At 40.0% G+C, this 27,171-nt stretch overlaps 3 protein-coding genes across 11 annotated transcripts in view; 1 reads left to right on the top strand and 2 right to left on the bottom strand.

Moving 5' to 3' along the window:
- mtus1a (microtubule associated tumor suppressor 1a) overlaps window positions 1-1,465 on the top strand; it is a 32,449-nt gene extending 30,984 nt beyond the window's left edge. For all 7 annotated transcript variants that reach the window (XM_067598697.1, XM_067598696.1, XM_067598698.1 and 4 more), the window contains one exon: window positions 175-1,465. In XM_067598697.1, coding sequence (XP_067454798.1) covers window positions 175-403 — 229 coding nt within the window. In that variant the 3' untranslated portion in view covers window positions 404-1,465. The remainder of the gene's footprint in view (window positions 1-174) is intronic.
- Window positions 1,466-3,208: 1,743 nt separating this feature from the next.
- pdgfrl (platelet-derived growth factor receptor-like) lies at window positions 3,209-8,793 on the bottom strand. Its single transcript, XM_067598695.1, has 6 exons — window positions 8,546-8,793; window positions 7,530-7,803; window positions 7,293-7,444; window positions 5,274-5,567; window positions 4,537-4,673; window positions 3,209-3,489 (listed from the first exon to the last, which is right to left on the bottom strand). The coding sequence occupies exons 1-6, from the start codon at window positions 8,598-8,600 to the stop codon at window positions 3,301-3,303; spliced, it is 1,101 nt and encodes a 366-aa protein (XP_067454796.1). The 5' UTR covers window positions 8,601-8,793; the 3' UTR covers window positions 3,209-3,300.
- Window positions 8,794-9,731: 938 nt separating this feature from the next.
- On the bottom strand, window positions 9,732-26,753 carry slc7a2 (solute carrier family 7 member 2). 3 transcript variants are annotated; one of them, XM_067598693.1, is made up of 12 exons: window positions 22,312-26,753; window positions 20,437-20,817; window positions 20,195-20,350; window positions 18,160-18,325; window positions 17,801-17,937; window positions 17,499-17,721; window positions 15,186-15,322; window positions 14,042-14,144; window positions 13,289-13,500; window positions 12,990-13,156; window positions 12,795-12,903; window positions 9,732-12,109 (listed from the first exon to the last, which is right to left on the bottom strand). In XM_067598693.1, the coding sequence occupies exons 2-12, from the start codon at window positions 20,804-20,806 to the stop codon at window positions 11,919-11,921; spliced, it is 1,971 nt and encodes a 656-aa protein (XP_067454794.1). In that variant the 5' UTR covers window positions 20,807-20,817; window positions 22,312-26,753; the 3' UTR covers window positions 9,732-11,918. The 3 variants fall into 3 exon arrangements, with proteins under 3 accessions (XP_067454794.1, XP_067454792.1, XP_067454793.1); XM_067598691.1 differs by lacking the exon at window positions 15,186-15,322 and adding an exon at window positions 15,623-15,762 and having other exon boundaries at window positions 9,733-12,109; window positions 22,312-26,749; XM_067598692.1 differs by lacking the exon at window positions 15,186-15,322 and adding an exon at window positions 15,623-15,762 and having other exon boundaries at window positions 9,733-12,109; window positions 20,437-20,814; window positions 22,312-26,748.
- Window positions 26,754-27,171: the final 418 nt, after the last annotated feature.

Below are 27,171 nucleotides of genomic sequence, written 5' to 3'. Positions count from 1 at the left end.
AAGAGTTCACCCACTCTTCTGTTTTTCTCCTCACTCATATAAAATGATTGAAACCAGACTTTGATGCATCTAACCACCTGTCACTGATTTTTACCAATGCTTCAGAAGAAGTGGAAAACGGAGACTTGTGCTCCAGATCATGTCTAACGTGTCTGATGTGTTGCTGCATTTCAGACAGCTGTCTACAGAGCAGGCGTTGCTGCAGGAATCCCTTCACAAAGAGTCCAAGGTGAACAAGCGTTTGTCAATGGAGAACGAGGAGCTGCTGTGGAAGCTCCATAACGGAGACCTGAGCAGCCCCCACAAGGTGTCCCCAACCTCCACTTCCCCTTCCCACTCTTTCAGCCTCCAGTCGCCTCGCAGCTCCGGCCTCTTCTCCAGCCCTCCCGTCTCACCCAGATAACAACGGGCCCCTGCTTCAAGCAAGCAGACATTCTCATTTTTGAGTTGTCCCTCTGGAATGAAGAGCCATGTTTGTTTCCTGTGCGCTTAGCAACACAACAGCCCAGCCTTGGCTCCTTCAGGATTGAATTAACTCTGACACTACAGAGACACTACAAACTGAAAAAAATGTTGCACAGAAGCACTTAAAAAGCAAGGCCACCTTGTTCTTTGCCTTTCACATCTGAGGGGGGAAGGAAATCTCAGGACTTCTATGTAATGAAACACTATTTTTGTTATGTGTAGTTGTTGGCAGAGGCTTGTCTTTCCTGAAGCTCAGCACACATACAGTACATGCAGTAAAAAATACACGCATGCATGCCTATGTATACATGCGCAGATACAGCCCTGCTGTATGAGAGAGAGGGCATCTTTGTGTGTTTGGAGACCACAGCCATGGAAAGTCTGAATTCAATATTACTATGGATACAGATGACACTGTCCCTCCTCAGGGTGTATTTTTATTTAAATGTGTATGACATATGTCATTGCTTCTGTTGGATTCCTGCACCATTTCTCACAGCCAACTGTACAAGAGTGACACTGTAAATTGTCACATTACCAACATCCCACTGCTTCTCAGCTGGTCAACAGTGCTGTACAGGCCTAAATCTAAAAAAAAAAAGAGAGATGATCATTTTCATATGCAGGCTGTTCATCCGCCCAGAACTCTGGTGGGCATGTTCAGAATTTCCTTATGGTTATTTTTAGATCAACAGTTTTGAGTTTGATCTGTGGCCTCAAACATGTTTGTTTTTTCACTTTTGTTTGTTCGACCAAGGGACCAATCCAAGTCTTTGTGCATGTGTTCGAGTCTTGTCAGTCACCCCCTTATTGAACTCCTTAACGCAGCTTTAAAGTCAGGGTCTTTGCAAAGAGTTGACGGGAAGAAGCTTTGCTTGTTCATATCGGAGACACTGCAGCTTGGAAATGTCTCATAAAGAGTATTTGTGTGGAATTGATGTTATCGGTGTGTTGACCCTGTTTGAAATATGCAATAAATAAAGTCTTGTATTAAACCTGGTATATCAAAGTCAAAATTTGTAACTGTGATCTACATTTTATTGACTCACTGTAGATGAAGGTCTACTTATGTTAGGGGTATATTATAGGAATCTGTGAGAGGCATCTCTCGTATTGATGAATCTACAGAGAATTAACACCTGCAGCTCCCCTCAGCTTTACAGATCTTTATAGAAAGTTTAAGCTCATTGTTTAACTGTCCAGCTGCAACTTTATTGTTCTGGTTTATGCTCAGTACTGTCATAGCATTGTTTTAAGCTGCAGCAGGCAGCTGTTTTCTGTGAAAACGCTCTTAAAAACCCCACTACCTGCTTAGCACCAAACAGCAAACAGACAGTCTATCTGGTGAACATAGTTGAGCATTTAGCAGCTAAAGAGCCAGATATTTCCCTCAGTAGTTGGTGGAGACCAAAAATAGAGTTAAAGGAGAGTGAATATTGAACTTAAATTCATCAGGTGGACAAAAACACAACTCCAAATGAATGATAATATTTCTCCATAACTGCTGGATGTAAAAATAAGCAACTGTTAACTTGAAGATGAAGATACTGTATTTCAGTGTTGTGTTCACAACTTGTTTCTGCTGCCCCCAAGTGGCCAAAAGATCAGCTAATGCAGGTTTAAATTCACAGGAGTTCATATTGGCAATTAGTCCTGGCTGTTGTGCTCTAGTGAAAATACCATTAAATGTGTCACTAAACCACAAACATTCATATACTGTAGTAAGGTTCATTTCAAAATCATAACAATCAGCAACTATTCAGCAAAGAATTGTTGAGAAAGCAAAGTGGAAAATGCAGCAAGTGTTGAATTGGATCAAAATAAGCTCTGGGCCCGCACATCACATTCCACATACGGAGAGCATTAGGACGTCAGCCTGGCACACAGCTCAGCTTTGAAACAGATTCTCCTCTTCACGACATGCTACTATAAACCCAGAGCAAGTCTCTGATGGCTGCAGCTCCTTTTTTCCAGCATCATTATTTAACTTAAATGTAGCGTAGAGACTAACTGTTACTAGTTACCAATGTTTTATTGAGTGTCCGACTCGACAGAGTGCCAGGACAGCAGGCGGGTGTTGCTTCTGTAATAATGAGGCCCAAAATATCTGACACAACTTTTTTGTTTCACTGTTTAATACGATTTATAATGTTATTTTTCAAATTTCTCTTAAACTCTAGTGATTTTTTAACTTTTAATATTATTTTAAAAGTCAAAAACAGTGTTAGCAGCATTTATTTAAAGTAAAAAGTCACCTGCTTGCCTTAATTACAGCTTCCTCTCTGACATTGAGTTTGCAATTTTTTGCTGATTTCTGAGAATCTTTATCTATTATTTATCTTGGAAGAACATCCCATGAAGCATGTTATGAAACAGTTTTGGCTTTTCCCTTATCAAATGTTCCTGGAGATGTTCAGTGCAGTTGACGTTTCCAGGACTTCTGATATGATATGATATGATTCATGTTTAGACTCATTGTCCCCACCGGAAAATGAATCCTCTTATCACAGCTGTAAGGCAGAGGAAGGGTCATACCTCAGATTATAACTTCTGATTGGTCAATGTGTAATTGTGTAATTAATGTAATTGCCTTTTAAGGTAAGAACTACAAAATGGTTCAAACATCCCTGCACCCAATACTTTCATTAATGTTTGATTGGTGGCTCTATGCCTTGTTACCTTTCACACATAATGCTGTTTGTTACTTTTGAGCTGAATCTAAAAATGATTTCATAAACAAATATATGTAGCAAATCTTTATTGTTATCACAATCTGTGATCTAAAAATACATCCAATTTTCAAACATAACCATGATACAGGCTGTCATGCTGGGGCTATTTGGAGATGATGTCGATTGTCACAATTGTCTCACCATGTTCGTTCTTGGCTTTACACATGTAGTTTCCAAAGTCAATGGTCTCCATGTCCTCTACCGTCAGGACACTTTGTGATATGCGCGTGGTGTGACCCATACCTCTGTTGACCAGCCTCCAGGAGGTTTGGACGTGAACTGGACGGTGGTCCTACACAATAAAAATAAAACGTGATGTTCATCATGTAACTTGCTGGTGACAGTCACTGCAGGACTTTATTCACAATCATTTATTTTGTTGTAGTCTTTAACTACCAATTTATCTCAGTCTTTAACAACAGGACAGCACTGTGAAGGTGCTATGTAATGAGTATTATTGTGTGTCTTTTCAGGCACAGCAAAAATCCTTTTTTTAAATGCAAAGATATAAAGCAATTAAAAATAAATAACATATACATAGTTTGTATGGAGTCTAAAGAGTGCCACTTAAAAAGGGTCACATTTTCAGTGGTTATTATAATCATTTAATTAGTTGCCTTCAAAACACATTTTATAAAGTGATTAAATCCATTAAATACATGTCAGTCATGACATATAATGACTAAATATGTTCCAATAGTTATTTTTTATTATTCTGTCTTTAAGTAATGACAACAAATTCATTTGAAAATACATTCTCATTGTTTTTTTATTTAGCAATGTGTCTACTATCATATCTCATCTCACATAATTTCCTCCAAGAAATAATAACACAACAATAAAAAGGTATTTGGAATGACAAAAAGTTAAATCTAAAAACCTTTTTAAAATGATTTTGCAAATCCATTTGAATTAATGTCTTCTTTCTTCCTTTAAAGACAAAACAATTAAACTGAATCAGTAATTTTATATAATTTGAAATTTTTGTCGCCCTAATTTTTAAGTTATTTTAACAGCAAAATTTTAATTGATTTAAGTGTTTTAAGATGTATCAGTTTATTATTATTAACCTACGACAAAGTGTATAATTTTGTCTACTGTATGTGTAATACTTAATATATATTAATCATTACTGTGTCTGTTACATTTCTGCTTAAAAAAACAACATAGTTCCATACTGTATGTTTTTTTTTATAATTACTCCTGTTTGCAAAATGAATGTCTCCTTTGGCACAATGATAGAACTGAACTGAGCTGATATGTATAAACATAGTATTTATCTGGATGGTGGCTGGTGCATTTCCCTAACCTTTGATTTTGAGCCTAGTGTTCCTCTTACCTGACCAGGATAAGACCAGATGAAGCTCACGTCCACCTCTGGCTCGCCCAGCACAGAGCAGGTTACATTGACGTTGTCGCCTCCTCTCACCGACTCTGGAGATGCCTCTAGGCTCACAAATGGTGGCCCACTAGGAACTGTCAACAACAAAAAGACAAGTTTATTAGTTATATGTCCTTTACATAGGAACGTCTAGCTATCCACACTAACTCCATAAGGAGTCACCGTCTTGATATTGGTTAAAGTTAAATATTTTCTCTACAGATTTATTAAATGTACAGTGTATGATTGAAGCTCAGGGGTATTTCCACAGTCCAACGTCTAATTTCTATTTCTCTCCGTCTACCGATCAAACAAGCCATGGCAGCTTAAGTTTACCTAAACCACACACAATTTCCATTTCATAAATTCATCTCTAATCCCAACAGAGTGTTTTCATTTCAGGTGGCGAGCGTCCACCATAAACTGAACTCAGCAGTGAGGAGCAGACTTCTGAAAACCCTGAAACACCATCATTTCCTGGAAGATGATGAAGCAAAGTAACCAATGCTGAATCATGACTTTGTGAAAACGCGTCTCACCGTGGTTCTTGGCACTTTGAATCAATAAGTATACAAGGTACTGTATAAAGTTACTCTGACAATTTAATGGCAGAGGAAAATGGTTGCAGCAGAGTTAACGTGTGCCATGTTATTTATGATCATAGTAAGTTGTGTGTGTGATTACTGTTTCTTTACCCTCCACATAGAGCAGCTGGTACTTTATGGAGACCTGAGGGGTGCCCTTGGTCACAGCCTTGCAGTAGAAGACCCCCTGATGGTCAGGGCTGGGGCTCTGCAGGATAAATCCCTTGGTGGGGTCATAGGTCACCATGGTCCCATTGGCTGTGATCTCCTCAGCTGGGACTTCTCTGTGCAGGGAGGCCTTGGCTTGCGGGTCGGTCACGCGACAGGGCACCACAGCAGGTCTGTCTGGGCGCAGGTACACGATCTCAAAGTGGATGGCAGACGGGACGAAGAGGTTGTCCTTGTCTGATTAGAGGAAGAGAAACAGTCAGTGTTTTTCACTGGAAATAAGGTTCATAGTGTAGATGTGTATCTGTCCTCTATTACAGTTGTGCAGTGAAAACAGGTCATCCAGTTACCAAGCTGACCATCAACAGCTGTTAACTTTTAAAGAAGACGTTACACCCTCATTCATTATAAACCACAGCAACGCATTTAAACAACAAATTAGAGGTATCAAAGTTGTCACAAATGACATTATTAATGATTAATATAGTAGGCAATTATCAAAGAGTTACATGTAAGGTTATGATGTCTGATAACAGGTTATGGTTTGTTTTTTATTTTCATTTTACATTGAGCCTTCACGCCTACAAGTATAACTTTGAAATGGATGCAGATGCTCTACAGTAGGGTTGACCAACTATGTGTCATGGCGATCCAACACAACACTGACATATTATCACCATATAAAGTTAGCAAAGGCAAAAAAATTGCCTGTTTACACATCTGCCAGACAAGGAGGAATATTATTATTTATTGGAGTCGCGTTTCTGTTCACCTAACAAATGTAAGTCCAATATTTTATATATTTATAATTCTGGCTCCTAAGCAGCTAAATGCTCCACTATGTTCAACTGCTAGCTGCTAACTTTATCTGCATGCAGTTTGGTGTTGGGCACTTAGTGTACAAAGGGTTTATCTTTTTTTTTGCTGAAAACAGCTGCCTGCTGGGACTGGAAATCAGGTTGATGAGAGTGCTGACAGTGAACCAAAACAGTAAAGTTGTGGGCTGTAAAACCAAAACAATGAGCTAAAAGACACTACAATGATCAGTAGAGCTGCAGGTTCAGATGATAATTATGTGTTGGTGTGTCACTATGGATGATACCTTTCACATTACATGTATTCATTTGATCCACTGTTAAAGGGAAATTTCAACACTGATTGGACATCCACATTTTATGTGGTTGGTGGATGTTAAATATAGTCAATTCAAGCAATAGATCCCTCAGTATGTGCCATATTGACCAAGAAAGCAGAGTTTCCCTGCTTGCAGAGCTGCGTCAGCAGTGCCTACATGTACCAGGATGCATTGCATTCCACTCTGAGTTGAATATATACAGCTGAATATCCAAGTCAGTCAAAACACTGTAAATGTATCCTCATCCATAACATGCTCTGCACTCATATTTTGGGATGCCATTTTTACTGTTGTAGGCGGAGACTAGAAATCCGACCGGAAATAGCCTGTAGTTCTTAAGTGCCCCCAACTACGTCACTGTATATGTCAAATGACGGCACTGGTGCCTGAAGAACAATAGATTTTACAGCTGCCCCCTAGAGACACAGAGAACATCGGCAAAAACTGCAGGCATTTTTCACACTATATCCTTAATTCAGATGGCTAGAGATAAGGTTGAAACTCAGCGAAATGGTCCTTTAATATAGAATTTTGATATAAATAATGTAAAAATATTGATTGGTGCAGCTTTAAAGACTAAACATACAATACAGGCTTTGTTGGCAGAAGACATACACCAACTAAAGGGATACTTCACTTAAATGTGGGTTCTCAACCTAGCAGCACAAATTCTGCATTATAATGGCTTATTACTGATCTGATTACTGATAATAAAATGTTAATAAATAGTTTATTAACAATTAATAGATGTCATAAACGACAACATGTATTCTTTCCTTATTGTTAAAATCAGATAATACATGTTCATGTGTATCATATTTAATCACCTGTGAAATAGATGTATGAGGCATAGATGTGATCATGGTCTTTCTCACACTCTCTACCATCACACACAATCACCCAGCAACTGTAGGACCCGGTGTCAGCAGCAGAGGGCGACGTCAGGATCAGCTGACTGTACTTGTCACTCTGCTTGATGCTGGAGGCAGGAAACAGAAATAAGACACTGACATTAATGTTGACTTAAAGCATGAAATAAAACAGCACATGTGTCCTTTAAGCACCTGAGGCGTGAGTCGTTGAAGGTATCCAGGTAGGTCGGGTATGACCATCCAATGTTAGTGCCTTTGCAGCGCAGCTCCATGTTCTTCCCAGGAGTCATAGATGTGGTCTGGCTCAGGCGCAGGAAGCGGCCCTTATCCAACACCTGGGTCAGCAGAGACTGGCCTTTCCCTCCTCCATCTTTAAGTTTGGGGTGACGCACCTTCACCCGTTTCCCTCCTGGCCTGATGCGGTTCTCTCCTACGTCTTTTCTTCGTTTGGTTTGCTGGCAGACACCTGGATACATAGAGAGGAGGGAGGGGAGCAAAATTTATAAAGATAAAAAAGATAAGTCACAACATTCCTTGTGTTAGTACAGTATCAGTCTTGACAGAAACAGCAGAGGGTCATAACGGTGTTCAGTACGCTCATCTGGAGAGCTACTCTTTGTGTTTCCCCCAGCTGTAACAACAGTTGAACAGGAAGTGTACAGTCCTTTTCACTGGCACAAAATGTCCAGAACAGCCTCTTTCTCAGCAGCATGCTCTCTTTTTCCTCAGAACACATAAACCAAGAGAATAAACATGATTATTCTGTAGTGTCGATTTTCAGGATTTGTTGTTTTTATTCTTCAGCACAGAGTTAATGAGCGCTCCAAGGAAAGGTCAGCAGTAAAAGCCAGTTAATTAGAAACGCCTGTTGCATGCCTCAGATGCAGCTGGTTTGAGTTGGTCTGCAGAAACACTTTGCAAAAACAAAGTTGCATGCAACTCTTATGCAAACCTTTAACACATTTAAACATATATAGTACAAAATGCAAATATAGAAAACGGGTGGCGGTGTGTAAAATTCTCTGTTTGCCATATGTGAATGTGATTATGTTTTTGTGAACACACCTCCCATTCTACGCCCATCACAGAGATTGTTGCCCCCAGGCAATATTAATACAACCTTTGATTATCTAATCCTCCAACTATTTACAGTCTGAGTTCTTGTGATAAAAGGTCAGTCATAAATTTATTGAGATAGATTTACTCACCATTTTGGAGCTCCACACAAAGCAATGCCAGGCAAAGCACAACCCAGAGCTTCATGGTGTGCTGGCAGGATGGTCAGAGGGGGTGAGGGCTCTGCAGGGCCGGAGAGATCAGGGAGGTTTTGGTGAGGGGCTCAGTGGGTAAGAAGGTCAGACTCAAAGCTTCGCTGGAACTCTGCAGGCTCCAGCTGCCCTTTTTAGATTTCTAGCTCCATCCTCCTCTCAGACTGAGAGGAAAAGGGAAAATAACTTGAGAACACTTCTGTTTACTCCCTCTCTTCAGACCTGAAGAGCAGAAGCACGTAGTCTGGAGCCCTCTGCTGGAACTGAGTGTCAATAATGGTTTTTACAGGGCAAATTCACACTGAATCAGAAAACCACTGCTGTGCTGTTGTCAAAGGGTTCATACTTACACATGTGTGGCACACCTGGCAACATCCTATCCAGTCACATGACAGAGGCTGCTTTTTATAGTTCAGTTTAGAGTCAGAGTTTAGAGTTAGTCTAAATACCATTGTAGTTGTAACTTATCAGTATTTTTATATACTGTAGTTAGATTTGATAAAACATTATTGATCCCCAAGAGGGAAAATTTATACTAAGTTTAGTATAGTTAACACATATATACAAATTTTGCTTCAGTATGAAGACACTGACTTTATGAAGTTGTCTTTGAAAAAAAATGCATGACATGTCATTGACTCATGAATCTTGGGGTGAAACTCATTGTGTAAGAATGTTTTTTTCCCCATAAACTACACAGAAATGTATAAATAGAAAGCACTAATAGAGCACATAACTCTGCACAATCCTTTATAAAAAATGATGGGAAGATGTTATCTGCTGCAGATCTGCATTATAATACTCGTAGTGATGGAAAGTTGACTGGTTTTGGCCATGGTTTTTGGAGAATGTCTGAATCTTGAATCCAGGAATATTTGGAACTGCACAAAATTTCAAGTGAATCTAAATCATGAACACTGAGTTATGACATTTAAATTTATCATTTGCACAATATGTTCAAGAGTTGCCGACAAACATGTTGATCAGAATTTTGCAACCAGTTGTAGGGAAAAAGTCCTCCCTGTAAAAATATTTTAAAGAAAATTGGATGAAATTTGCAGGTGTTGTTTAATGAATAGATATTTATTGGACCAAAGGAATGCAAGAAAAAAAGTTAAAAATAAAAATGCCCACAATTCAGGTGTCAGCCACATGGTGGTGATATCTACAACAAAAGCTATCAGTTCAAACCTGCAAAAGGGCAAAAACTTCAGGCCCTCACACAGAGGAGCAGAAGCATGTGGCATTTTGATTAAAAGCCTTTATTAGCCACATGGCTTGTTCATGACAATTTTAAAAATAACTGGTTTCTCTCTTTTCCACATATTTGAAGATTTCAACCCCTTTTTCTTAATTAGCACCAGTTGCTGTTTTGTTTTGTTTTCTACATTTTTTTACCCATTGATGATTGATTTACCCATTAAACATTAGCTAGCTGCTTTTTTTTTTTTTTTTTTTTTTTTTTTTTTTTGAAAAATGGATCTCTTCTTTCTTGATTCATGACCTTTTCTCTAAATCTCATTGAAATATGTTTTGTAGTTTTTGGGATATTCTGCCATTTGTCTCACAGACAAACAGGATGGAAAAACATGAACTCCTTACAAAATTAACTAAAGAAATGAAATGCCAAACATTGTGTTACTGGAAAATACATTTATTGTATTTATCTTTTCAGTCAGTAACAAGTGATACTACTTCATGGTTACTTTTCTTGTGTGTACTTTATCCTGTAACATCACTGGAAGAATCTACACTGTTGATGTAGAGGTTCAATCTAGTGGAATATCTACCTACCAAACTTTTGCTAAGACTATTATTCTCAATTTGTTCCACATTTATTTACACCACTGCACTTAGGAAGGTCTTAATCAGTCAACCTGATAGATCAATTAGCAACTTCCTATAGCCTCAGTACAGTACAGGTGAAAGATCAAAAAATAAAAACACGTTTCTACTGTAAACTAGAGCTCACTGAGCCTTACAATTCATAGCACAAGAGAGAGACACACCGCTAAAAGGCCAGAGGAAAGAATGTAAGCTCTGAATCTTCATGCAGTTCAGCCCAGTGAAGTCTCTTCAAACCTCATGAAGCAACACAGACTTTAAAGTACTGAACATAAACACCAAGAACAAGAGAAGAAATCTGGAAAATTATCAGTTTATCTAAATTATGTGGCAAGACAGACCTTTAAAATACTTTAAAATTGATTATTGTGCATTTTGTTAGGTGGCAAAGTAGTCTGTTAAAGAGAGAATAATTTCATAACAGTAATATAAACAACATGTCTGTGTCAAAATAGCACAAAATGTCAGACAAACAGGAAAATACAGCCTCATAAGTCATAATCTGATAGAGTGACAAAAGAAACTACTTAATGAGTAGAGTTCTCTATCAAATAACAAAATCCATATTCAGATTGTAACAGTTCATAGATAAAATCCTAAACATCCAAGAGAGAGTAAAAAAAAAGCTAATCTGTGCTGAATGAGACCCTTACTAACAGCTGCAGAGACAATGACTATGAATTGTTATGCAACACTAACAGAAGCCTGGAAATTTTCCACTAGCACTTGCCCTACTTTGAGGTCTCTGACATACAAATTGAGTCAAGTCACGACATGTAAGTGCCTTCGGAAACATCTGACAAACTGTAGATGAGTCTGAATGCGGCGTTGTCTTTATGATCTTTTTTGTACAGCTAACACACATGTATGCATATGAAACAATTATGCACAAAATACATTTAACACATCTTAAACTTAATGTTGGTCCTTTTTCAGTTTCGTACACTTCAAAAAACAAGTGCTTTTCCCACAAACTAATATTCTTTAAACTAGCACATCATTGGTGTATCAAATAACCTAAATGGAAAGCACAGATTTTACAGACTTTACATTTAAAAATTCACCTGTACAAACCTGCTTAGAGTGAAAAACTAAAAACATATGTCCATAATGAAACAGAAAAGCTTTGTTGCAATCTTGCATCGACTGCTTGAGTGTTTAAGGAAATGAACATCACTCTCCAGTGTGTAACCTGTCCTTTCAATTCTGCCTCCATGCTGTCCATGAAGCACAATGTGACCTACAGGATGTGGTCCCATCACAGTGATAGAGATCAGAAGACAGCGGCGCCTCATCATGTGACCGCTGTTACAGAATACTGACGGTGCAGACTGAATGCACTTGTGACTGAGGCACACATGGTGAAGCTGTATATACAGGTGCATTGAGGCATAGCTGCTGTGTGCGTTTACGCGGGCTGCTGTGTCACCAGGTGGCCTCACAGAGTCTACAAATGAGCTGGAAAACTTTAACACTGACTGGTTTTCTCTGGGCAGATGAAACGCTCCTGGTCCTTTCCTACTGCGCCCATGCCAACCTGCTTCTCACTGCTGGTCTTCTGTTCCTGCGTGCTGTTGCTGCCGCTGTTCCGAAGACCCTGGAGTTGGCGCTGGCGCTCCACACTGTGCCACATGCCGTAGCCAAAGTAGATCAGGAAGCCTGAGAGAGGTGTTGGAATAGCTATTAGATATCAAAAACACCGGCTAAGGCATTATATCCTCATAGGAATAATAAGGCATTTCTGGAAAATATTTGCTTTCTTGCTGAGAGTTAGATGTGAAGATGGACACCAGTCTCATATCTGTTAGTTAAATATGAAACATAGCATACAAACTGGAAACAAGAGGAAACAGCTTGTGAACACATGATATGTTATTTGTTTAATCTGTACAAAAAACAAAATATAAAAATGTCACATTGTGAACTAACTGGGAGTTATGTGTTGGATTATCTCTAACCCAGGAGCAGTGACTTCTTGAGGTCTCTGCTGGTTGCCTGGCAACCTCACAGTGATGACAAGACTCCAGGACAACACTGCTCCTGGCCAAGAAAAAGTATCTTTGGATCATAGACTGCATATAATTTCTAATTAGTTATAAACAGTCTATGATTTGGACAGAATCAGGCTAGCTGTTTCCCCCAGAGTCCAGTCTTTATGCTGAGCTAAGCTCACCGACAGCTGGCACCAGCTTCATATTTATTGTACAATCATGGTATCATTGTTCCTCTCTACCTCCCTGCAAGAAAGTGAATAATTCCCAAAATGTCTAACTATTCCTTTAAATAGTCATAATGGGTCATGGCTGTTCATACTTGTTTGGACCTGCAGTTGAAAGTCACTCACCTACAGCCATCCACACGGAGAAACGCACCCAGGTATCTCCACTCAGCTGAACCATGAGGTAAATATTGACAAAAATGCTCAGAATGGGCAGAAAAGGCAGAAGGGGGACCTGTAGCAGCAACAAACACACAAACACTATTAATTTTTTTTGTGATGGATCAGTCTCGTTCTGGGCAGACTTGAGCTGCTACATACCATAAAGGAGACCTTCTTGCTGGTCTGCGGCTGCCTGTAGATCATGTAGACGCAGCCACCGAAGAGGAGGAGACACACAGCCAGCGATGCCAGGATCCACACTTCCATGCCAATGATGGAGTTGTTATGGTATGTGGTGAGATAGCTGGCTACGCACACCAACAACACTGTGGTTTTAGAACACACAATTAAGTCTGGTTCATAAATAGATAAGAAGATATATAAACACTTTAAAAAAAACGCTCATACTTGAGACAGAGCCTGAGTAGAAGAATGTTAACCCGGCCTCCCTACAGTACCTAGCACACAGATAGACATGTTGACCACACTGGAGGAATGCTCAGAGGGTGAGACAGGTGGGTGCAGGACAGTCTGCAGGGTGGAGTTTCCACCTTTCAGCATGTTGAGGTGGGATTCTGACTCTGTCAGGTCGGACTCGCCCTCCTCAGAGGACAGGTAGTCCTTTTCACTGGTACCTGCCCGCCGTTCCAGAGATCCATCTGGCTGATACCTGGAGGCATCACAGGTTAAAGTTTACAAGTCTGAGCTTTACTACGTGCCAGAAATATGTGTTTTCATGTTTGTCACTGTACTACAGAAAAGTCGATATTCATGCCTCGAAGTACTGTCTGTTTATCCCCTATACAGCCACAAACCGCTTTAATTGTGCAATACTTTAATGTGTTGGTTTGACTTTGTTAAACAAGTGAAGCACATAAATCTGGTTCAAACCAGCGGACAAACACTGTGTCTGTGTTTACTGCGGCTGTGGTAATGAGTCACCTTGGTGCGACCAACAGACGCGTAGAGTAGGTCCAGAGTTTAGGAAGTCAAGTAAACACCTACATTCACTCAGGCAGCCACTTCACATTCATACAATGGCAGCATTCAAAGCTCTTACATCACCACTGTGATGTAATAACATGAGATGTACATTACACAAACAGACTAATATACATGTGGGTTTTTGGAAAAAGCTATTAAGGAAGCTCTTTCACAAATATGATTTCCTTCAGTTAATATTTTTTTGAGTTATTTATAAATGTACCCACCTGAGAATCAGTACACACACAGCAACCAGCGAATAGGCCAGCAGAGTTCCAATAGACATCATGTCAACCAGCGCTTTGAGGTCAAACAGGAAAGCCATGATGGCTACAGCAAGCAAAGGAAACACAATATAAAGTTATAAAAACATACAAAATGCTAGAGAGCATTACTGAGTGAAGCAATCAGTTTCACAAAACAAATGAAAACATTAGTTTACACCAACATACAATGGTGCAACATTAATTTCCTTGCAATCAAAAATAGAAAAACCATTTTCTTCAGATGCAAAAAAAACAACAAATGAACATGAACAGATGCAGATTACTGGAAATTTCATGCAGACATGTTTCCACAATGGAGACAAAAGAGCTGTTGTGTTTCTCTGGACAGCTGTAATCATCTACATACTGAGTGTCGTTTGATGTGAGACACACTGCGGTGCTGCTGTCAGTTTCCTTTCTTGTATCTCAGCACCTGACTCCAGTATGGAGCTGATCTCAGCAGAACGGTTCAAACACTGAGCGGTGTCTGCTGCGCTTCACAACAGTATATGAAAACAAAAATATCTAAGAAAGCTCCCCTGTCCAGTTCTACCAGTTGCTCAGTACATGGCTTGTGCTCTCGGGGGGTTAGTGTGCTGCATCCCTCCCAGGGTTCACATCTGCTCGCCACTTCCCCAGATCTGAGCCCCACCACCTGCATGCATGCAACCATGTACTATACACCTGGATCCTACTGAGCAGGAGCGCTTTAGAAGTTTTTAATCAGTCCAAAAGGCCCAGACTGCTTCAATTTCATCTTTACTTTATCATTAGTAGCCATTGAAAGTATCTTCAAGTATGAGTTATTTCACTTGACTTAAAGAGTAACTTCAAGCTGAACAGTGCTCTCTGACCACACCCAACAGTGATGTCACAGTGTACTGACACACCCTGGAGTACACCTCTGCATCACCGCAGCAAGGTGATGAGTGTAATGTTTACTCACATGCTATTGGAAACACCAACATCACCACGTTTAACATGCAGTCACCATCACCACCACCTGACAATGTGTACAAAGATAAAAAAAAAAACCCAAACAAGTCCACGATACATGATAGGCGATACACCCCATGATAGGAGAGTCCTTGTCTCGGGAGCTTACCCGCAGTGGTACCTGCCGCCATGGTGGCAGCCACAGGCGACTGGCGCTTACTCACTTTGGACATAAATTTGAACAGAATGCCATCTCGTGCCATGGCAAAGAGAATGCGCGGCAGAGGGAACATGGAGCCCAACAGGCTAGGGAGAAGAGGGTTCATGGTTAAGTTGAGGGCATTTTGGGAAAGAAAACATGACACTTGCACAACTGTGAAAGAACAACGTGTGTACAGAGGGGGAAAAAACTCCCTTTAACAACTTAGATCATTTAAAGCGGGAAGTGTTGGGTCAATGGGTCAATTTAAGAATGGCTGTAGTTCATTAAATTATAGAGCAGACGAACCAACTGATTCATCTGCATCTTCATCCGTATCTTTCACAGTTGATCGGTGGAGAAAGATTAGCAGGAGTGATCTCACTCGGATGCTCCCCGGCTCTCACCTGCTACTACACCGGAGGTCATAGTGGCAATAAGTGGGGTCTTCGTCTTAGGATTGATTCGGGCTAAGACTTTGAAAAGCACCCCATCCTCTGCCATAGCATAGATTACACGAGGCATAGGGAAAATGGAGCCCAGCAGACTGCATGAGACAGCAGAGACATGCAAGACCAACACGTTAGTCAAAAAGAGCCACACACACACACACGCACGCACGCACGCACGCACGCACGCACGCACACACACACACACACACACACACACACACACACACACACAAACACACACCATCAAAGCTTCAGAGCATGATTAAAGTCAGTAAGTGTCTTTCTTTCCTGTTGGTCCCACAGTAATATTAATTTTTTCCATTCATTTACATGATTTTAAATGAATGGAATAGAGCTGATTTTAAGCATCTTTCTAAGGCAAATTATATTTCACAAATTTCTTTGAACAATTTTTAATGTTTTAAACTTTTTGTAGTTTTTCTCAGTTATGGAAGCTGGCTCAAAGTTTTATTTTATTTATAGGGGCTTCATGTCCCAGCAGTGTAAACATTAAGTTCAAACATATAAAAGCACCAAAATGTGCTTTACAGGGTTTTCGCAAACAACTATCTGCATTGCATCATAGTTTGCAAAACTGCCAAAGGGCAAATCCCAAAGTAACAGGATAAACATTGATATCAGGCATTGGCTTATCCAAGATTTAATTGATTCAAGTCCAATTTGATAACATCCACATGAATGTAGATCATGTGATAAGTTAGTGACTGACATCCACCAGGGTTTGTTGACAGAAAACGGAAGGGGAACTGATGCACAAACCTTCAGGCAAGAAAGACAGAATTAAGTCACACCAATACAATGTTTTGAGACACTGCAAAACTTGTCCATATTAAATGGGACATATTATGCTTTTTCTGGTTTTCTGTTATTTTCATACTGTAATGATCACAGATATCTATGTTAAACAAAGTTCCAAAACTTAAGGTTAATGTATGTAGAAATGCTCCCTGCAAGTCAAAAGCCAGGGCTTCAACCTCCTCTGAGAGCTTCGTTTGTGATGTTTTTTTCTACCTTACCGACAAGCTGACGTCAGCTCGTCATGCATGCACACAAACGGCCGTCTGTTCTGTTGCATTGGTTGCTAAGGTTGCTGCTACGGATTTTCCAGTTGTTGTTTGTGTTGTCCACTCTCATGTATCAGATTGGCTTGAACATGTATGGATGTATTTGACAAGTTGACATTTCTAGTAACGAATGAGAAAAAGTAGTGAAATCCTACTACTATAGTTTGTTTCATAGTTAGTTGACGTGGCCTCCTGTGCGGCCTGAAGTCAGCCATGAAGCAGCTTCCAGAAGGTGGCCAATCAGAACAGAGTGGGCTCATTGGGAAGGGGGCTTAAAGAGACATTAGCGAAAACAGCCTGTTTCAGACAGAGGCTGGAGGCAGTGTAAAGGGTCAATATAAGATAAATAAGGAGTTTTTTGAACTGTAAATCATGCAAAGAAAATTCTAGTAGAGCCCTAGAATAAAAATATAGACCTGTAAATGTGCATAATATGTCCCCTTTAAGATATTTTAATTGTGAACAGTGGATCACACAGACATGCAGGTATCTCAAAACAGAGAGAATTAAGCTGCGCCCACCATGTCCCATAAAGCAACAAGAATCAATCCAATACAAAGACACAGTAAGAGATAACTGGTCATAATTGTTGACCACATCTCATTCACCATTATTACCTATTTACAGCATGCACATCAAAAATTAAATTCTGCTGACTCAAATACAGCAATATCTAAATATTTTCATCAATTGAATATTGATATTTTGTTTTCAGTTTATTTTATAAAGTCAAATCCAGTGGTTACCTGGTAGAGAGGGCACACAGTGAACCTACAGCGACCACATATTTGGCAGGACTCCAGCCCACATATTCAAAAGCCATGGGCAACGGGCTCTTCTCATCCAGCAGGTAGTAGGGCATCATGAGGGTGAGTGCAGCCGACACGCCAAAATACGCCAGGAAACACACGGTCAGTGACACCACAATGCCGATGGGAATGGCCCTCTGAGGGTTCCTCACCTCCTCACCTGTAACACAGCCACAAAGATCTTTAACTTTGATGGAATTAAAGACAACCAACCAATTAGGCAAATGCCAATGGCTCACCTGTTGTTGCAATGCAGTCAAACCCCACAAAAGCATAGAAGCAGGTGGCAGCTCCAGCTAACGTCCCGCTGAAGCCGTATGGCATAAATCCTCCGACTCCATAATCACTGCTCACATTGGCCGTCACTGATAAGTTCCTGAAGCATGTATACAGATTAGTAGTGCTGTATTTAGGGAAGCATGACACTGAAATTCCATAATAAACATATACCTGACCAATAAGCATGTTTTTCATTTCAGTGCAACTGTGTTTAGTTTACACTAGTGTGACCCTGACATGTTTGGTGCCAATTTCTGATATATCAGCTTTTAACAGGCTATAAAAACATACAATTTCAATTATCAAATACATAAATTACCTTCTAACTATTGTGACATTTATAAGAGATTCTTCAGTTATCTTCCAGTTGTGTGTGTCTCCTTTGACGAAGCCAGAAATGATGACGAACAGAAGCACGAGCACATTGACTGAAGTGAAGACTTTATTGACCCAGGCCGACTCCTTCACCCCGAATGACAAGAGTCCTGGATGAGCACAAAGACAACAACAAGTGATGTTAGCTGTAACTGAACTGAAAAGTCAGCACTGCACTGCTAAACTTGTTAATGTTAATGCCCAGTAATCACAATTTATCTTTGTACACACAGGACACATCTAGTGACACTTCATCATTATTAAGTAGCTAGTAGCTGAGTCCATTAGTCCAACAGATGCCAATTACTGCACATATTTTGGCAATTGAGCATGCTGTTAATAAAAACTACCACTTATTAACAGTTGCATCAGTTGTTTACTCGATGACTCAGCATGTTTGGTAGTAAGGTGTTGCAATTTTTGGAAATCTGATGGAGCTGTGTGTGATAGATTCATTCATTAAATGGATAAAGGTTCTTAAACTATGAAAATAAAGTGAATTTGGGGTGAGTCAGACCACAGCAAACTGCGGACAAAGTTATAAACCTCAATTCTTCTTTCAGTTTTCACAAAAACATGTGCTGATCTTTTAAATTTGGTTTTGTTGAACGGATACTGCATAATTAAGATACTGCATCTGTCATCCTTGTAAAAACAACCGAACACTAGTGGATTGTTTCTGGGTCACACTGACCTAATTGCATTGGCATGCCAATAGATAAAACACATGATAAAGTTTTTAGGGTGCAACCTTTCCCAGAAGGTTCGTTTTGACATCTATGTAGCGTAGTCCTATGAGCATGGTGAACTCGACGGTCCTGTTAACATTTTTTTTATTATGACTGATCATTTCTGACTGCTGACAGTAGCCTGAGGGTCGTAAAGGTGGAATGTAACCAAATTTATCCAGTCCAGGTCCCTGGACTGTCATGAATCATACCGGGGGGAAACAAATCGCCAGTACTGTCCAAGTCATCGACTGCAACTGATGATATTCAACCATCAGCTGCTGCAGTAGAGCTTCTCAGTAGCCTGAGGTTGTAAAGAAACTGTAATTGTACTGGACAGTTCTCAGCTACGACTGTATGTGAGTGTGGGAAAAAGACGCAGGATGCTGGCTGCTGAAGACTAGCAGGATGAGCTGGGTTTTTATGCCTCGGCGCCCGCAATAGCCAAAGCTGGAGGCATTATGTTTTCGGGTTGTCTGTCTGTCCCATTCTCGTTAAAGCAATATCTCAGGAATGCCTTAAGGGAAGTTCTTCAAATTTGGCACAAACTTCCACATGGACTCAACGATGAACTGATTAGAATTTGGTGGTCAAAGGTCAAAGGTCACTGTGACCTCACAAAACGCATTTTTGGCTATAACTCAAGAATTCCTACATTCATCATGACGTTTCACACAAATGTCTAATAGATTAAAATGATGAAGTGATGACATTTTATATCCAAAAGGTCAAAGGTCAACTTCACTGTGACACCACAATGTTCTGAAAAAACATTTTTCTGGCCATAATTCAACGCTATAACTCAGGAACAGGAGGGGAGATTGTGACCATTTTTCACATGTGGTCAGATACTGAATTGGTGACACTAATCTTGGGTTCCCACCTTGAAACTGTGGTGATTTTATTAAATTCCTTCAAAATCTTCTCTATAAATATTATATTAGTCTGGACAGACTTGGATGTAAACTGCAACTTGACTGGTTGGTGAAGGTATACAATCGTGAGGCGGTATTTCTAGTTTTATAAAGGAGTGGGGTGAATGTGAGCTTCAAGCGGACTCACACAACCTTGGCCTCTATGATGCATGTGCCCTGCCCCATTACCCACTTATCACACAACATCCTGCCATCTCTTTATTGAATTATGCCAGCTGTGGCTCATTAAAGCTGGTTGTTTAAAACAAAATGTACCAATTCTAATTTTTCAACTTTTGCTCTTTTTATGAAATCCAGCTGTTATTTGCTGCCTTACCAGAGAGCAGCAGTATCAGACACACGGCAAAGAAGTCGGGGTATTGAGCCAAACCAGGTGAGTTCATACTGAAGTAGGTTTTACAGAATATCTCTATGTGTCCTCCTATCATTTCATCAAATGTGCCACTCCAGGCCCGAGCAACTGAGGAGGTACCTGTGAGAAAACAGAGAACAGAACACAATGAAGAACCAGCATCTTCTTCAGATGACTCAATGATTCAGAGACCATCACTGACTCACCAATCACATAGGAGAGAATTAGGTTCCAACCAGTGATGAAGGCCCAGACCTCCCCTACAGTCACGTAACTGTAAAGGTAAGCAGAACCAGTCTTAGGGACACGTGCGCCAAACTCTGCATAACACAGGCCGGCCATGACAGAGGCCAGGGCAGCGATTAGGAAGGAGATGACGATACTGGGGCCCGAGTCTCCCTTAGCCACTTCTCCAGCCAGGACGTAGACGCCGGCGCCCAGAGTACTGCCCACTCCCAGGGCAATGAGGTCGACGGTTCCCAGGCAGCGGCAGAGCTTTGAATCCTCCAGGCTGCTCAGGTCAACCACTTTCCTGCGCACCAGGGAGCGACCAAATGACAGAACCTGCTCCAGCATGTTGACACCTGCTGACAAAAGCAAAGAGAGAGCAGAAAAGACTGAAAGTTCCTGTGCAGCTTACTGTAGGTGTGTGCTACAGACATTTTACCGTGGCTGTAAAATACATGTTTCATGATATTTTGTCTTCTTTTGTCATCTCGTCTCTTTTTGTGTCTTCTGTGAACTGTCCCATGTCCATGTTTAGTTTCTTTAAAAAAGAATGTGAGCTGGTTTAATGTGCATAAATTTATGTTCTGGAATTGATTTGGTAATTTGATTAGATGAATCAATAATGATATAGGTGCACAGGTATGTTTGGATGCAGCATGGGGGCATCTAAGGTGCAGAAATGCATTTATAAAAAAAACATCATGTAAAATATTTTATAGTCACAATGTAGGAAGGAGGGAAAAAATCAGCAGTCAGTAGATCTCACCTGACCATTATGACTATTCTTTAGATTTGCATCAATATTTGCACTTTTTTAACTTCCAACACATTTTGATTCAGCTTCACCTGTTTTGCATTTTGAAAGCTTTTGCAGCGTTTCCTTTTGAAAAATGATGAAATGTTGGTTGCAACTGCAAACAAAGGTGGGGTCAGTGTTGAGCGTTGAGAGGGATCTTAACCCTACATACTATGACATGCATTTTAGGAATGCAGCCAAGCACTATAGCGTGGTAAAGTTCATACAGTAAGAGTCCCATTAAAAATCTATTGTTTGCAGTTATGGTGCTGATCTGAGAGCTCAAAGAGCTGCATTCATAAGTGGACGATGAATGCACCAGTATAACACAATAAGGACATTCCAGTAGCTCTCTTTACTAATTACATTACCAAAAAAAGGAAAGCAAAGCAGAAACTGCAGGGGTCTTCTTTTGTTTTCACTGTCTCATGTTAAAAAAAATGTCTCTTTTCATTGATAAGACTGACAGGGATCCTGCCTAAATAATTACAGGGATACAATATGATAATAAGGGAGTGAATTTCACTGCTCTTCAATGAATAGTTTCAAGCTTGCTTTTAAAGTTGAGGCTCCTTCTTTGAACCAGAACTTTGATTATTTTGACCGTAAATTAACACTGACGACCGTCCAAATATGCATTGATCTCCATTTAAGTGTGCATATTTAGACCAGGAGAAATTAGTTTTGGCTGTGACGGCTCATTAACATTACAATGAGGGCAGCATGTTACAGCGTCTCCAGGAATACAGTGGATGGTAACTGAAGATTGTAAACATTTTTTTGAAAATTCAGTTTTAGAAATCAAAACACAAATTGCATTAATTTAGCCTGTCAGGAAAAATACTATATAATACAATCATTCTAAACTTGTCATGTATATTTAACAATACACAGTAACAGTAACATTTAGTTTGTATTTTAAACTGAATGTGCTGAATTTCTCTGCAGACTGCAGGTTTACACTCACAGCTACTGCAAATTTGACTATTAAATTCCAGCATTAGTTATTCTAACTTTATGCACAAGCACTGTAGCTTCATGAGAGACATGCACCTACCTGTTAGAATGACACTTTGTGGATATGACAGCTCCAAGTTCAGTTAAAGAAACCAGAAGCCTGTTAGAGGTGTCTGTGTGTTTCTTCCAGTTTGCTTCTGCAGGGAGATCAGCTGCACATGAAGCACAGGTAAAAGTCAAATTACTGATCCCATGAACTGCAGCCTCAAAACTACACTTTAGCACTGTGCTCCACACAAATTCACTATGCTGGCATGTAAACTGTGCTGTATTTTTACTCCTCCCCTCTGTCCCCACTGTTTCTTCATAGGATCTGCCCTTGCCTTGCCCCTAGACTCAGCCTCCAGTCCCGCCGCAGCCAGGGGAGTGACGTCCCTTGAGCTGAGTGGGGAGACGAGAGTGGAGGAGGGGACCCCAGGGAATGTGGGGTGGGATACGTTTCACGTCCATGCTTGTGATTTGGGGGAGTATTGTACACTGCACCATAAGCTCCCATCCTGGGATCACACAGCAGGACAGAGAGGAGAAAAGAACAGGAATCTTTACGATAGACATTGTGATTTTTAAAGCATACTGAGGCCAAATAGATCCCAGCTGCCCAGATACTTACTGACTACTGATAAATGGTTAGGCAACTGGCGTTAACAAACATTGAGACAGACACTTGTGTTTACCCAGTGCAGCCCACAAGAGTGCTGCTAAAAGCATGGGTGCTGATTGGTCAATGAAGGGTGGACAAGCTACAGCACTGGGGGGTTAAGTCCTCCTAATGGAAGACAGGTATTGCTCAATGTTCTCTGAGCTATTGGACCCATGGACATTACAAAATCAATAACACAGCTCACTGTGGTACACCACCAAAAAGCCTGGCATCTCCGCAGCAACTTCAGTTACAAGTTAGAAAAAAAAAGTCACATTTTTTTTCCCTCAAACACTGCCTTCGAATTACAAATAAGGTTGGAGTTTGCAGTGGAGTGTATTTCTGCCAAGACCAGCTCAAACCAGCTTAAGACCTCAGTGGGAAGGTGGCAGCTGGCCCCTGGAAACGCGGTCCAACCCACAGACCAGAGGCTCAACTGCATGACAACAGCCAGCTCTCTCTCAGTTTGCCCATCCAGCCAAGCTGCCAAATATCATGGCCGATCGCCCACCAAACCTTGGCTCCAGGGGCTGTCCTGCATGCTGATGGGAAAGAACAGACTGGAGACAATACTGTTAATGCTGGCTGTTTGACTTGAAACACAAACACACATTTATCTAGAAAATGGACCTGAATAAATTAGTCAGAATGAGAACAAATACAGACTACAGTGTGAACTACAAGGAGAGAAATAGAAAATAAAATGTGAGAAACTGTCCTGTGTGCTTGATCAGAAATATCACAGTGGACATTTTAAGCTATGTCATAATGATAAATTAGATAATCTGTTACATCAAATTAGTTAGAAATAATCATTAACATATTTAACTAGAAGAGTGAACTCAGTAGAGTGCAGATCTCCGCCAGGTATGTACAGTGTGTAAGGAATGGTGTTATAAACCAGGTTTTTTATGAATCACTGCAACCACAAGAGGTCCTTGAGCATACAGTCATAAATGTGCATAAAAAATATTAGGCTGATGGATCCAGAAGTATGCAAGATTAGCTGCAGACAAATACACACACAGACACGACCAAAATAATTAAAAAAAATTTCTCCCATGGCAATCTTACATCTAAATGTTAGGACCTAAAACAGCCTTTGTTTCTGGATATTTAGTTTCATTATGAAATATATCTAGAAGCAGATTTTTACATATCATTATTGTTTTACTTGAAAAATGCAAAACTAATATTTTTTTATATTATTTGGTTTGCATGAATTACACAAAGGATTTGGTTTGCATGACCCTCCTGGAGCATAAAAATACTTGCTTTTGTAGTCGGCATTGAGTTTCTTTACATGCAGGTTGTCACTGTAACCATGGAAAGGATGGAAAGGAGTCCCTGGCTCACCGTATTTCATTGTTGACATGCACTAATTGTGTGAAGCCAATTGAATACATTTGCCCTCCAATGGCTGAGTGACCTAGCTTCAAAAACGTGGATATGGTCAACAGATTGAGTGGTGTTTGCCTTTGCAGACACCGGACTGCTCGCTCCAGTTAACACTGGTGTCACCAGGAAATGTTAGAGTGAACAATTACTGGTAAGGCAGACAACAGCTCCAAGTAGAATCAAGACAGCAAGAGTGACCACCCACAGGTTAAAAACAGCAGTCTCGGCCCCAAGTGTATACTTCAGTTCAATGAAAATATAACCAGTTTATGTGGATGTACCAAAGTCAGCTGAATAGACAATACAGAGACAAAGAAGAGAAGTTGGGGTGATGGACAACAAAGACATCCAATCACTTTTGTAAACAATTATTAAAGAATAAAAGCTAAAAAAAAAAAAAAAACATATTAAAAAGGGAGTTAATAAAAACTCAGTGTACCACTGTCAGATTCAATATGTAGACCTGAATTAACTTCATCTAGTTCAGTGTAGCTCACTGGAAAAATGAAGACAAAGTATTAAAATAGATATGATACTTGTATGATCCATGTTTTAAATATTGTACCTCTCGAGTTTAGTGTAATGGCACAAAGCCTCCACATATTACATTTTAAGAACCATCTCAGGACAAAAGCCTGAAGACATTACTTGATCTTAGTTTGACTTAATACTCTTTTTATTAGGTAGGAGGATGAAGCATTATCTATGGATACATTCATTGTCACTGAGGGCTACCTCTGAGTGCTCATGCTTAAAGTGATTTCCTGTCCGTATCTGGGTCTGGTTGTACAGTACTTTCAGGTTTTTGTGTAGTGGATGTCTCTGGTAATGAAATGATTACAGTTGCAATATTTAAATGTAATGCAATGAGCATTATGGTTTCACAAACAACTCTGGCCAAAAGTTTAAATGTGCATCAATAGATTACAAAAACTATTTTCAGCAGTAGACACAACAGCTTCAATCACGTAGTAATATACTATATCTTTTTTTTTTTTTTTGCTCTACATATTTGGCAGTAGAAACAGATTCCTTTAAATAAGATCTCTGTCCAAGAATCTTTTGGCCTGCAGGTTAATTTTGGCCTCAAGCTGACTTTACTCCAAATCCCTCAGGATACACTGACTTCCAAAAATGAATTCCTCACTGAGAAGGCTGATATGGCTCGATGTTCACTGTGTGTTGCGGACCATTATGTCTAAATACAATCATCGCTGTAGGAAAAAAAGACTTTGTATTTTTAAATTGCATTTTTTAAGTACGAAATTCGGCATTACAGTTAAGTTAATCTGCATTAAAACCAAGAAGTGTGTTCCACAGTTGTGAGACAGGTGGGTTACAGGCCGCAAAATAAATTACAACAAGCTGTAGTTTGTCATCCAAATAGAGTAAATAGAATGTTAGATTTAAACTAGGTCATGTTTGTCATGGAGCACCTCTAAACCCTGGGTTCGAGTAAAACTGGCTGATATGCGCTGGGGATTTTACAGGTTTATTATCCTAATTAAATATTTAGTTTCAGACCTTCCCTCTGCACTGTAATGATGATATACATTTTTACGTTTATATGAGGCCAATTACTCCTATATGTACCGGTGATATAGATATCATAAAAAATATCACTTCAGCCCTCAAGATTGGACTGTGTTAATTTAGCAGATGCACATAATATCATTGCAGATTGAGATATCGTCTCCATGTGATATTATCATCAGTTGTTCTTTATAATCACTGGACAATCAAGCTTTTTTTGGTTCCTCATGCATGAATGCAGAGCAGTAAGAGAAGGCGTGCACCAGGGCTGCCAGGCGTCAGTAAGTCAATCACTTCTGCTTAGTTTAACTAACTACTTTTATCGTTTTTCTTCTCTCTACTGTCCTGCAACAGATGGCTACTGTGCCAAGTGGTGTGCAAAATACTGCAGAATATAAAAATACATTTGAAATTCGATGTGACTTGCCAAAACTACGAGGTTATCAGAAGAACTTGATAAACTAAAAAAGCTTAATGTGGGTGCACAGATAAAAAATGTACACATCCAGCTTTAAATCATACGGAACCCATCTGTGTTTGCACTAGGGAGCGTCTCAAAATAGCTTCGCGCTCTGTTTAGCAGTGCAACAATGACTTAAACAAACTATAAATGTTTTATGCTGAGTGGCAGCATCCACTGCACCCTACAAATTTAGCCTTTAAATAGCATTTAAACTGTCTACTGGCCTACTTTTGGGACACATCCCTTAACATCTGGGGCTAGTTGCACAAATCTACATTATGATACTAGTTTTGACTTTGCTCTTACACTGGTGTGAATCAAGTTTGGCACCTTCACAAAAGAGATAAAAGACTCATTTAAGGCCTAAAGGTTAGCCTTACATAAGCACTGTACACCTATGGTCCACTAACACAGGTGTTTTCACTTATGAGGCTTGATTAGACCTCCTCTCAGTGTGAGTGTGTACAGACAAATTTACTTGTCCGTCACATTCCTGTAAACCTTTTTTATACTTGTTATACTTGTTGTGAATGACAAGTGTCAGCTACAGGCCTTTCACAGGTGCTCAATCAATTGTATTCAAGTGTCCCAGTAAACCATGACAGTGGGACAGTGAGCCAGCAGGCACAATACCAGGACCCTGAAACTGATGTAGCTAAATGGAATGCAGCCATCATTAATCAGGAAATGTTAGAGTGAGTCATCTCAAAATGTTCTAAGTGAAAAAAAAAAAGTCTATTGGGACATTTTGGTGACTTCACTTCCCAGCATAGTTTCACCCAACATGAACCTCCATCAGCCAGAAAAGATGAAAATACCTGTGTGGCTAGACAGGGCTAGCATAGATGTCTTCTACTGAAGACAGA

The sequence above is a fragment of the Thunnus thynnus genome, chromosome 9 (assembly GCF_963924715.1).
Source record: "Thunnus thynnus chromosome 9, fThuThy2.1, whole genome shotgun sequence".
NCBI lineage: Eukaryota > Metazoa > Chordata > Actinopteri > Scombriformes > Scombridae > Thunnus > Thunnus thynnus.
Note: the sequence above shows the minus strand (reverse complement) of the source record. Positions and strands in the feature narration are given on the sequence as shown.